This window comes from Mytilus californianus, unplaced genomic scaffold, assembly GCF_021869535.1.
Source record: "Mytilus californianus isolate M0D057914Y unplaced genomic scaffold, xbMytCali1.0.p SCAF_9, whole genome shotgun sequence".
Classification (NCBI taxonomy): domain Eukaryota; kingdom Metazoa; phylum Mollusca; class Bivalvia; order Mytilida; family Mytilidae; genus Mytilus; species Mytilus californianus.
Window position 1 is genome coordinate 91,831,551 of NW_026262745.1, and position 12,172 is coordinate 91,843,722.

General features: G+C 34.8%; 1 protein-coding gene and 1 long non-coding RNA gene across 4 annotated transcripts in view; both read right to left on the minus strand.

Moving 5' to 3' along the window:
* The window catches only part of LOC127716403 (uncharacterized), a 102,612-nt gene that overhangs the window by 44,533 nt on the left and 45,907 nt on the right, over nucleotides 1-12,172 (minus strand). For all 3 annotated transcript variants that reach the window (XM_052222595.1, XM_052222593.1, XM_052222594.1), the window contains exons 8-10: nucleotides 10,144-10,335; nucleotides 7,608-7,736; nucleotides 332-426 (exon numbers count right to left, since the gene is read on the minus strand). In XM_052222595.1, the coding sequence (XP_052078555.1) occupies nucleotides 332-426; nucleotides 7,608-7,736; nucleotides 10,144-10,335 (416 nt within the window). The remainder of the gene's footprint in view (nucleotides 1-331; nucleotides 427-7,607; nucleotides 7,737-10,143; nucleotides 10,336-12,172) is intronic.
* On the minus strand, nucleotides 3,240-7,601 carry LOC127716413 (uncharacterized). The gene is made up of 3 exons (XR_007988906.1): nucleotides 7,288-7,601; nucleotides 5,538-6,460; nucleotides 3,240-3,861 (listed from the first exon to the last, which is right to left on the minus strand). It is a non-coding gene; the product is annotated as an uncharacterized LOC127716413 (long non-coding RNA).

The window sequence follows — 12,172 nt, forward strand, 5'->3', positions numbered from 1 at the left end:
ACTGCATACCAAATACCACTAGTGGTAGCGGTGTCAAACAAGCCCCATGGACATGAACTGTGCCAATGCTTATACAACTGCATACCAAATACCACTAGTGGTAGCGGTGTCAAACAAGCCCCATGGACATGAACTGTGCCAATGCTTATACAACTGCATACCAAATACCACTAGTGGTAGCGGTGTCAAACTGACCTAATCACAAACTAATACATTGTTGACGCCACTGCCGCACGCCGCCACTCGAAACAGCATACCTACCGGTAAGTCTCGTTTTTTGACTCTGTCTTTTAACTTTATCATATCTATATATATATAACACATATCTAACCTTGTATTAACCGAGTATCATTATAACACATATCAAACGTCTGGTATCCTCTCCAAGCTTCTGTTGAGGATGGAATTTTAGTCAGATGTATATTTCTACAAAATAAAAAAACATTTTAACCAAATACATAATAAATCACACATTTGTTCTCTCTGTATAACATCTTACCAATTTTTAAAGGTAAATGGTACCTAAACATAAATTATGCAAAAGATTCAAAGTCTATGAACCATGATGAGGGGGCATGGTCATAATATTCCTAAACAGTTAGGACAATAACCCCCTAAATGAATCCCATCCTAGTGCTTTACACTAGAAATAGTTAAAGACTTTTGTTGGCTTCAAGTTATTCAGGTATTTGTTAAACAGGAAAGAAACATGTGTTTATTTATTTTTTTTTAATGATGTCTCATACAGTCATGCATGGCTTTACAGCTATGACAAGCTTAAATAAAATGCTCCGCAGGGCACAGCTTGATACGACCGTAGAGGTCGAACCCTGTTGGGGCAAGTATGGACACAACATTAAAGCTTGATACAGCTCTGAATTTGGATTGTGATTAAATATTTGACACAGCATAGGTTTCTGACACAGAATGAATGTGGTCTAAGAACTTAAAAATTTTAAATTGGACATTCACCTATTATGGTCAAATATCCAAAATCTAAATACATGGTTAAATTCAGCATATCAAAGAACCCCAAGAATTCAATTTTTGATGAAATCAAACAAAGTTTAATTTTGGACCCTTTTGACCTCAATGTGGACAAAGTTGATAACAGGGCCCAAAAATCAAAAATCTAAATACATGGTTAGATTCAGCATATCAAAGAACCCCAAATATTCAATTTTTGTTGAAATCAAACAAAGTTTAATTTTGGGACCCCAATTTGGACCAACTTGAAAACTGGGCCCATAATCAAAAATCTAAATACATGTTTAGATTCAGCATATCAAAGAACCCTAAGAATTCAATTTTTGTTAAAATCAAACTTAGTTTTATTTTGGACCCTTTGGACCTTAATGTAGACCAATTTGAAAACGGAACCAAAAATTAAGAATCTAAATACACGGTTAGATTCGGCATATCAAAGAATCCCAATAATTCAATTTTTGATGAAATCAAACAAAGTTTAATTTTGGACCCTTTGGACCGCAATGTGGACCAATTTAAAAACGGGGCCCAAAATCCAAAAACTTAATACACGGTTAGATTCAGCATATTAAAGAACCCCAAGAATTCAAGAATAAAACCCCATTGAAATTGGTCAAGAAATAAGCAATTTATACGAAGTATCTTCTTTTGCACAATACTGCACAATTGACAATTTCTTGCTATTGTGCAATACTGTGCTATTGAAGATTTCTTGCTATTGCGCAATACTGTGCAATTGAAGATTTCTTGCTATTGTGCAATACTGTGCAATTGAAAATTTCTTGCTATTGCACAATACTTATTATATGATAATTTACACATCCTGTTTGGTGTGTATCTCCTACCATATCATTATTATTTGCTTTTAAATATAAATCAGAAATAACCAACTTAAAATGGAAATTTTTAAAAGAAAAAAAAAAGGAAAAAAAAGAAAAAAAAGGAAAAAAAGAAAAAAAAGGAAAAAAAAAAAAAATCCCCCCCCCCCCCAAATTTTTAGAATCCCCTTATGATTCATCACCCCCAAACTCAATCCCAGCCTTCCCTTTGTGGTATGGTACCTTGCAGTACAATTTCAGAGAGATCCATACACTTGAACACAAGTTATTGTCTGGAAACTAGAATAAAATGCTCCGCTGGGGCGCAGCTTGATACGACCGCAGAGGTCGAACCCTGAACAGTTGGGGCAAGTATGGACACAACATTCAAGCTTGATACAGCACTGAATTTGGATTGTAATTAAATATTTGACACAGCATAGGTTTCTCACACAGAATGAAAGTGGTCTAAGAACTTAAAAATTTTTAATTTACCTATTCAAATCATATCATTATTATTTGCTTTTATATATAAATCAGAAATAACCAATTTAAAATGGAAAATTTTAAAGAAAAAAACATACATGTGATGGACTGTGAAACTCAGATCAGGAGATTGGGAAATTTTGGTCAGGAGATTAGGACTCAGATCAGGAGGTTTTTAATCGACATAAATTTTGTCGTAAATGTAACTGTGTGCTGTAAAAATTGTCTTTTAAAGTGTGTTTTCTTCAACTTTCAATCCGAATGTATTATGTATTATGTATTATGTTTATAGTACCCTTGTACTTATAAAGTTTCTTTATCTTTATATTCTACATGTTCAATCTGACATTCTTTTTTTTTAGTATGTTCTTTAAATTTTTCAATTCATATCTTTTATATCATTATTCTATAGAACAGACATTGCTATCAGATCATTTGTTTACCTATCTGCATTTGCATTTGAATAATCAGAAACTCATTTGCATTTGTGACAAGGGTCATAGTTATTATATTAATTCAATTTAAGCCTTGAAAGAAAGTATAGAACCCTCAAATAATTTTCAAATTATTATTTTTTTATTTGTCCTAAGACATTTAAAATCATTTAATTACCATCCTTTTATGATTATTTGTTCAATTTATATTTTATTTATATTCTTTTAAAAATTTACATTATTTAAAGGAAAGTAACTTAAAACAGGATAAATCAAGGGAAGTAACCCAATAAATACACAAAGTTTTTATTACACAACAGCAGTTAGCCTGAGGTAAAAAATCGTTGATTACCAGTATGTTTGACACCCAAGCTGACAAGTGAAGCCATATAATTATGCATGTTAATTGATTTACAGGTAAAATATAACTTCAGGTGATGTCAGTTACACCAGATGTCTGAGATAATATGTTGGGCAGAAATATTTCATACACTGGATTTTTTTCTCTTCAACGCGAGGTCGAGAGGAGACCCCTGAAAACGGGATTATTGTACTCCCGTCGGGAGGTTCACATGTATGAAAAAAGGAAAAAAAAATCCCCCCCAATTTTTTTGAACCCCCTTATGATTCATCACCCCAAACTCAATCCCAGCTTTCCCTTTGTGGTATGGTACCTTGCAGTACAATTTCAGAGAGATCCATACACTTGAACACAAGTTATTGTCTGGAAACTAGAAAAATGCTTGTTTTTTGGCCCCTTATTCCTAAACTTTTTGGGCAATTACCCCCAAACTCAAACCCAGCTTTCCCTTTGTGATATGGAACCTTGTAGTACAATTTCATAAAGATCCATACACTTACACACAAGTTATTGTCCTGAAACTAGAAAAATGCTTGTTTTTTGCCCTTTTATGGCCCCTAATTACTAAAATTTTGAGGGAATTACCCCCAAAATCAATCCCAGCCTTCCCTTCGTGGTATGGTACCTTGCAGTACAATTTCAGAGAGATCCATACATTTGAACACAAGTTATTGTCTGGAAACTAGAAAAATGCTTATTTTTGGCCCCTTATTCCTAAACTTTTTGGGCAATTACCCCCAAACTCAATTCCAGCTTTCCCTTTGTGATATGAAACCTTGTAGTACAATTTCATAAAGATCCATACACTTGCACACAAGTTATTGTCATGAAACTAGAAAAATGCTTGTTTTTCGCCCCTAATTCCTAAAATTTGGAGGCAATTACCCCCAAAATCAATCCCAGCATTCCTTTTGTGATATGGAACCTTGTGATACAATGTCAGAGAGATCCATACACTTACACACAAGTTATTGTCATGAAACTAAAATAAAATGCTCCGCAGGGCGCAGCTTGATACGACCGCAGAGGTCGAATCCTGAACAGTTGGGGCAAGTATGGACACAACATTCAAGCTTGATACAGCTTTGCATTTGGATTGTGATTAAATATTTGACACAGCATAGGTTTCTGACACAGAATGAATGTGGTCTAAGAACTTAAAAATTTTAAATTGGACATTCACCTATTATGGTCCAATATCCAAAATCTAAATACATGGTTAGATTCAGCATATCAAAGAACCCAAAGAATTCAATTTTTGATGAAATCAAACAAAGTTTAATTTTGGACCCTTTTGACCTCAATGTGGACAAAGTTGAAAACGCGGCCCAAAAATCAAAAATCTAAATACATGGTTAGATTCAGCATATCAAAGAACCCCAAATATTCAATTTTTGTTGAAATCAAACAAAGTTTAATTTTGGACCCCGATTTGGACCAACTTGAAAACTGGGCCCATAATCAAAAATCTAAATACATGTTTAGATTCAGCATATCAAAGAACCCTAAGAATTCAATTTTTGTTAAAATCAAACTAAGTTTAATTTTGGACCCTTTGGACCTTAATGTAGACCAATTTGAAAACGGAACCAAAAATTAAGAATCTAAATACATGGTTAGATTCGGCATATCAAAGAACCCCAATAATTCAATTTTTGATGAAATCAAACAAAGTTTAATTTTGGACCCTTTGGACCTCAATTTGGACCAATTAAAAAAAACGGGGCCCAAAATCCAAAAACTAAATACACGGTTAGATTCAGCATATTAAAGAAACCCAAGAATTCAAGAATAAAACCCCATTGAAATTGGTCAAGAAATAAGCAATTTATACGAAGTATCTTCTTTTGCACAATACTGTGCAATTAAATATTTCTTGCTATTGCGCAATACTGTACAATTGACAATTTCTTGCTATTGCGCAATATTGTGCTATTGGATATTTCTTGCTATTGCGCAATACTGTGCAATTGAAGATTTCTTGCTATTGCGCAATACTGTGCAATTGAAGATTTCTTGCTATTGTGCAATACTGCGCAATTGAAAATTTCTTGCTATTGCACAATACTTATTATATAATAATTTACACATCCTGTTTGGTGTGTATCTCCTACCATATCATTATTATTTGCTTTTAAATATAAATCAGAAATAACCAACTTAAAATGGAAAATTTTAAAAGAAAAAAAAAATGAAAAAAAAAAAAATCCCCCCCCCCACAAATATTTTGAACCCCCTTATGATTCATCACCCCCAAACTCAATCCCAGCCTTCCCTTTGTGGAATGGTACCTTGCAGTACAATTTCAAAGAGATCCATACACTTGAACACAAGTTATTGTCTGGAAATTAGAAAAATGTGTTTTTTGGCCCCTTTTTGTCCCCAAATTCCTAAACGTTTAGGGCACTTACCCCCAAACTCAAACCCAGCTTTCCCTTTGTGATATGGAACCTTGTAGTACAATTTCAGAAAGATCCATACACTTACACACAAGTTATTGTCCTGAAACTAGAAAAATGCTTGTTTTTTGCCCCTTTTTGGCCCTTAATTCCTAAAATATTGAGGCAATTACCCCCATCATCAATCCCAGCCTTCCCTTTGTGGTATGGTACCTCGCAGTACAATTTCAGAGAGATCCATACACTTGAACACAAGTTATTGTCTGGAAACTAGAAAAATGCTTATTTTTGGCCCCTTTTTGGCCCCCCAATTCCTAAATGTTTCGGCAATTACCCCCAAACTCAATTCCAGCTTTCCCTTTGTGATATGGAACCTTGTAGTACAATTTCAGAAAGATCCATACACTTACACACAAGTTATTGTTATGAAACTAGAAAAATGCTTGTTTTTTGCCCCTTTTTTGGCCCCTAATTCCTAAAATTTTGAGGCAATTACCCCCAAAATCAATCCCAGCATTCCTTTTGTGATATGGAACCTTGTGGTACAATGTCAGAGAGATCCATACACTAACACACAAGTTATGTCTGGAAGTTACAAAAATGCTTATTTTTGGCCCCTTTTTGGCCCCTAATTCCTTTACTGTTGGTACCATAACCCCCAAAAACAATCCCAACCTTCCTTTTGTGGTATTGAACCTTGTGGTAAAATTTCATAGAGATCCATTCACTTAAACTAAAGTTAGAGTGCGAAAACCAATGTGTCTTCGGACGACGCCGGACGACGCCAGACGACGACGACGACGACGACGCCGGACGACGACGACGCCAACGTCATACCAATATACGACCACAAAAATTTTTTTGCGGTCGTATAAAAATGCTTGTTTTTTGCCCCTTTTTTTGGCCCCTAATTCCTAAAATTTGGAGGCAATTACCCCCAAAATCAATCCCAGCATTCCTTTTGTGATATGGAACCTTGTGGTACAATGTCAGAGAGATCCATACACTTACACACAAGTTATGTCTGGAAGTTACAAAAATGCTTATTTTTGGCCCCTAATTCCTTAACTGTGGGTACCATAACCCCCAAAATCAATCCCCTCCTTCCTTTTGTGGTATTGAACCTTATGGTAAAATTTCATAGAGATCCATTCACTTAAACTAAAGTTAGAGTGCGAAAACTAATGTGTCTTCCGACGACGACGCCAACGTCATACCAATATACAACCACAATAATTTTTTTGCAGTCGTATAAAAATGTGTTTTTTGGCCCCTAATTCCTAAACGTTCGGGCAATTACCCCCAAACTCAATTCCAGCTTTCCCTTTGTGATATGGAACCTTGTAGTACAATTTCAGAAATATCCAAACACTTACACACAAGTTATTGTCATGAAACTAGAAAAATGCTAGTTTTTTGGCCCCTTATTCCTAAAATTTGAGGCAATTACCCCCGAAATCAATCCCAGCATTCCCTGTGTGATATGGAACCTTGTGGTACAATTTCAGAGAGATCCATACACTTGAACACAAGTTATTGTCTGGAAACTAGAAAAATGCTTATTTTTGGCCCCTTTTTCCTAAACGTTTCAGGCAATTACCCCCAAACTCAATTCCAGCTTTCCCTTTGTGATATGGAACCTTGTAGTACAATTTCAGAAAGATCCATACACTTACACACAAGTTATTGTCATGAAACTAGAAAAATGCTTGTTTTTTGCCCCTTTTTTGGCCCCTAATTCCTAATATTTTGAGGCAATTACCCCCAAAATCAATCCCAGCATTCCCTTTGTGATATGGAACCTTGTGGTACAATGTCAGAGAGATCCATACACTAACACACAAGTTATGTCTGGAAGTTACAAAAATGCTTATTTTTGGCCCCTTTTTGGCCCCTAATTCCTTAACTGTTGGTACCATAACCCCCAAAATCAATCCCAACCTTCCTTTTGTGGTATTGAACCTTATGGTAAAATTTCATAGAGATCTATTCACTTAAACTAAAGTTAGAGTGCGAAAACCAATGTGTCTTCGGACGACGACGACAACGACGACGATGACGCCACCGTCATACCAATATACGACCGCAAAATTTTTTGCGGTCGTATAAAAATGATATATACCCTGTATACAAATCAAGATAAATTCCCCTCATAGGTGGCAGCACCATCTGTAAATCACCTGTCAAATAACCATCTACACTGATCCGTAAGTTCAGGTCACTGCTTCTTCTATCAGCTTCATGTGGATATCTAAGAATAAATAGTACAAAATGCATCATCCAGCCTAACTCTTGGGATATCTAAGTAGAAATAATACAAACTGAATCATTTCACCAAACTCTTGGGATATCTAAGTATAATAAATTGCTTCGCCGAGCGCAGCTGGATATGACTGCAGAGGTCCAACCCTGAACAGTTGGGGCAAAAATGGACACAATATTCGCGCTTGATACAGGTCTGAATTTGGATTGTAATTCAATATTTGACACATAATAGGTTTCTGAAACAGAATAACTGTAGTCAAAGAACTTAGAATTGGTTATATGATTTGAATTTATATTCAATTTTTTGCTTTTGTGCAATACACTATGCTGTTGCGAATTGACCTCCCCCCCCCCCCTCCCAAAAAAAAGTAAAAATGTACCCCCCCCCCCCTTCTTTTTAAAAAAAAACTTTTTTTACCCCCCCCCCCCTTTACAAAATATTTGAAGAAATTTTTCTTTTTGATATCTGAAATCTTGAGGAGAAAAAATTGTCCCACCCCCACCCCATATGTATCTTCACCTCAAGACAATACAACATTTCTTTATACATAATTTAAAAGCAGTGTAAGGGAGGTTATTCAAACACAACATTGTCCTTAAGTAATGGTCCATTAACCAAGACAGTGAGGACACCCTTGTTTTTTCTCACTTTTTTGCCCCTAATTCCTAAATGGTTTGAGCCATAACACCCCACAGCCAATCCTTACCATCCCTTTGTGGTATGGAAACCTGTGGTATAATTTCAGAGAGATCCATACACCATTCCACAAGTTATTGTCGGGAAACTAGAAAAATGCTTATTTGAGCCCCTTTTTGGCCCCTAATTCCTAAACTGTTGGGACCATAACCCCTAAAATCAATCACAACCTTCCTTTTGTGGTTATAAACCTTGTGTTGAAATTTCATAGATTTCTATTTACATTTACTAAAGTTATTGTCTGGAAACCAAATGTCTTCGGACGACGACAATGAAGTGATACCAATATACCACCGCAAAATTTTTTATAAAAAGGGAAGAGAAAGTATCATATAGCTATACAATTTCAATTAAAAAACTTTTTTCTTTATCATTTCTATAAAATTCATTGTTTCATGGTACTCAATGAATTAATCCCAGATGCTTCTTCATATCAAAATGATATATATTTTTTTTTAACAAAGCTAAGCTACTTTAATCAGTATATTGAAACAATGCATTTTCAAAAAGAATACATTTAGCAAGGAGATTACCCAATAAGGGGTGATCCATTTGTGCATCTGTAGTTAATATCGAAAATATGTGGATTTCTGTCATATCTGGTCCGGTTCTGATCCGTAGTTTACACAAATATTTCAATGGAGGCTGAAGGAAAATTTACGAAAATAAACAATGTTTGACAAGAGATTGGGAATGAATAAGACGCTTTTAATGCATTAAATGGATGAAACATTAACTAAAGCCAATAATGATCACTTTTTAAAGAAGGATCAAACTTATTTAGCTCAAAATCAAAAATTTTCTCGATTAACAAGACTAGTACCGGAAGGGAAAGAAAGTAATTTTTTGAAAGTTGTAAAAAATATACGACCAAACCTCTTTTCTTAAGAGATAAATCGTTTGTATCTTTGAATTTCCATTATGCAAACGTAGATTTCGAATTGTTTTATGATTTACTGATTACATTTTCTCCATTTCGAAATTTGCAATTGGACCACGTGGTATTAGTCATGTCACAAGTGTCAGCTTGGGGTATTTGTATCCCAACATTTATCACCCAAAGGGCAATTAACACCTATTTAATCACTCTAATTGCCTCATTGTCCGACTTGAAGGGATTACAATTAAAGGTGATATAATTTTTATGATCATCACAAGCGGTATTTAGATGAAAGTTCAAAATTTAGGACATGCCATGATGGTTTTGCGATATAGACAAGAAAAATAGCATTCTCAAAATAATTATAGCATCGCAGAAATTATTATAGCATCACGGAAAAAAAATATAGCGTCTTGGTGCCACTACGCTAAAACGGCCTGGGGAGAACACTGTAAGATGTTTCTCAATATTTGGAACAATTATTCTAAACAATTATGTGTAAGAAAATTTAAGTATTCTGTAAACAGGAAGTGGATGAGTGATGAATCTGAAAATGCATCTCACAGCAAAGCATGCTCACATGAAGCTCGATACCAAATTTCAGGAAGCTCTGATCTGTAGTTCCTGGGGAAAATATGTATTTTATTTTGATTGGATTAAAATTTGTAGTCAATGAATCTGTGAAAATAAAATAACTTCATTCAAAGGTAAGGTCTTAAATCATATATCTGCCTTACAGTAGATCATTCAAAGGTCAAGCCTTACTTTCACATCATATATCTGCCTAACAGTAGAAAGTATAGTATCTGTACTTACTTATCATACATATGTCCATGCTCCTTGTGGGGATCAGAAAATTTAGGTGGTAACAGCTGTGTCCTCCAGACGACCTTCATTGGTGTAGGTGGTGAACCCTGGTCTATGACCTTATCTATCAGTGGTTGCCATGGTTTTTTAATGTTTTGTCTAAAACTGGTTAATCCTGCGTGTGGAGTCTTCGATAATACACTATAAATTCAATGTAAGAACTATTAAAATCAACATTTTATATCAGAATGACATGAATGCTCCTCCTGTAGCATTGTCATAAAATGTTGCCCAACCTGAAGGAACTTGCAAACTCAATCTGTATTAAAGTCATACTAAAACCCTTAAAAACACTTTATGTCCTGGCTACTAACAATAAAATGCTTGCTGAGCGTAGCTGGATACGACCGAAGAGGTCCAACCCTGAACAGTTGGAGCAAAAATGGACACAATATTCCCACTTGATACAGGTCTGAATTTGGATTGTAATTAAATATTTGACACAGAATAGCTGTAGTCAAAGAACTTAGAATTGGTTATATGATTTGAATTTATATTCAATTTTTTCATTTTGTGCAATACACTATGCTGTTACGAATTGACCCCCCCCCCCCCACCTTTTTTTTTGCAAAAAAAAAAAATTTTGAAGAAATTTTCTTTATAATTTCCGAAATCTGAAATGAGAAAAGATGGACAATTTAAAAGCAGTGTAAGGGAGGTAATCCAAACACATTTAAAGTACAATGTTGTGCATGTTTGGATTTACCTCCCTTACACTGTTTTTAAATTATGTATAAAGAAATGTTGTATTGTCTTGAGGTGATTAGCTGTCAATTTATTTTTAGAAGTTACTATGAAAGGAATATTAATTTTAGCCATGATTATGTATGTCATTTTCTATTTATGACTTTTATGATGTATTTAAATTGGTAATTATGGTTGCAAACTCCATTGGAGATTTGAATTGAGATTATGCCCATATCTTGAGTTAAAGAATTTTTTTTGGGAAAAAGGGTGGGGGGGGGGGGGAATTGGGGGGTGGGTGGTAAAAAAGAAACTGTTGGGGGGGGGGGGCAATCTTTTCTCATTTCAGATTTCAGAAATAATAAAGAAAATTTCTTCAAATATGTTTTTTTTGCAAAAAAAAGGGGGGGGGGGGGATTTTTTTTTTGGGGGGGGGGGAAAGGGGGGGGGGGGGTCAATTCGCAACAGCATAGTGTATTGCACAAAACCAAACAATTAAATATAAATTCAAATTATAATTTCAGAGAGATCCATACACCGTTCCACAAGTTATTGTCTGGAAACTAGAAAAATGCTTATTTGGGCCCCTTTTTGGCCCCTAATTCCTAAACTGTTAGAACTATAACCCCCAAAATCAATCCCAACCTTCCTTTTGTAGTTATAAACCTTGTGTATAAATTTTATAGATTTCTATTTACATTTACTAAAGTTATTGTCTGGAAACCAAATGTCTTCAAACGACGACGACGACATGATACCAATATACGATAGCAAAATTTTTTGCGGTTGTATAAAAATGGGGTGGATTAATCATTAACATTTATTCAATGTTCTCTTTCCTACCTCCTTAAAAAAAGAAGTGTTTATTAACCAACTATTATACAATAATAAACTATTGACACAGAGATATGTCTCGCCTGTCGGCATAAAATTCAGAAAAAGACATCTGATGGACAGCAACATTGCTTATTAATTCAAAGTCTCTGGACCATGATCTAGTGGGCAGGGGCCTCAAAAGAGTCGTCAAACTGATATGCACTGATAGTAATGCAACTTCATACAAAATATCATTGATCTATCACAAGTAGATCCTATCAAACTAACTAAAGCAGAAAACTTAACATTGAAAATTGCTTATTAATTCAATCACTGGACCATGTCCTAGGTTGCAGGGCCTCAAAATAGTCATCAAACTGATATGTACTAAATTGCTTATTAATTAGACAATAAACACAATGGTAAACCTGTAATAATTTCTGTTTCTTTATCAAATTACAGATAACTTTTTATTCAT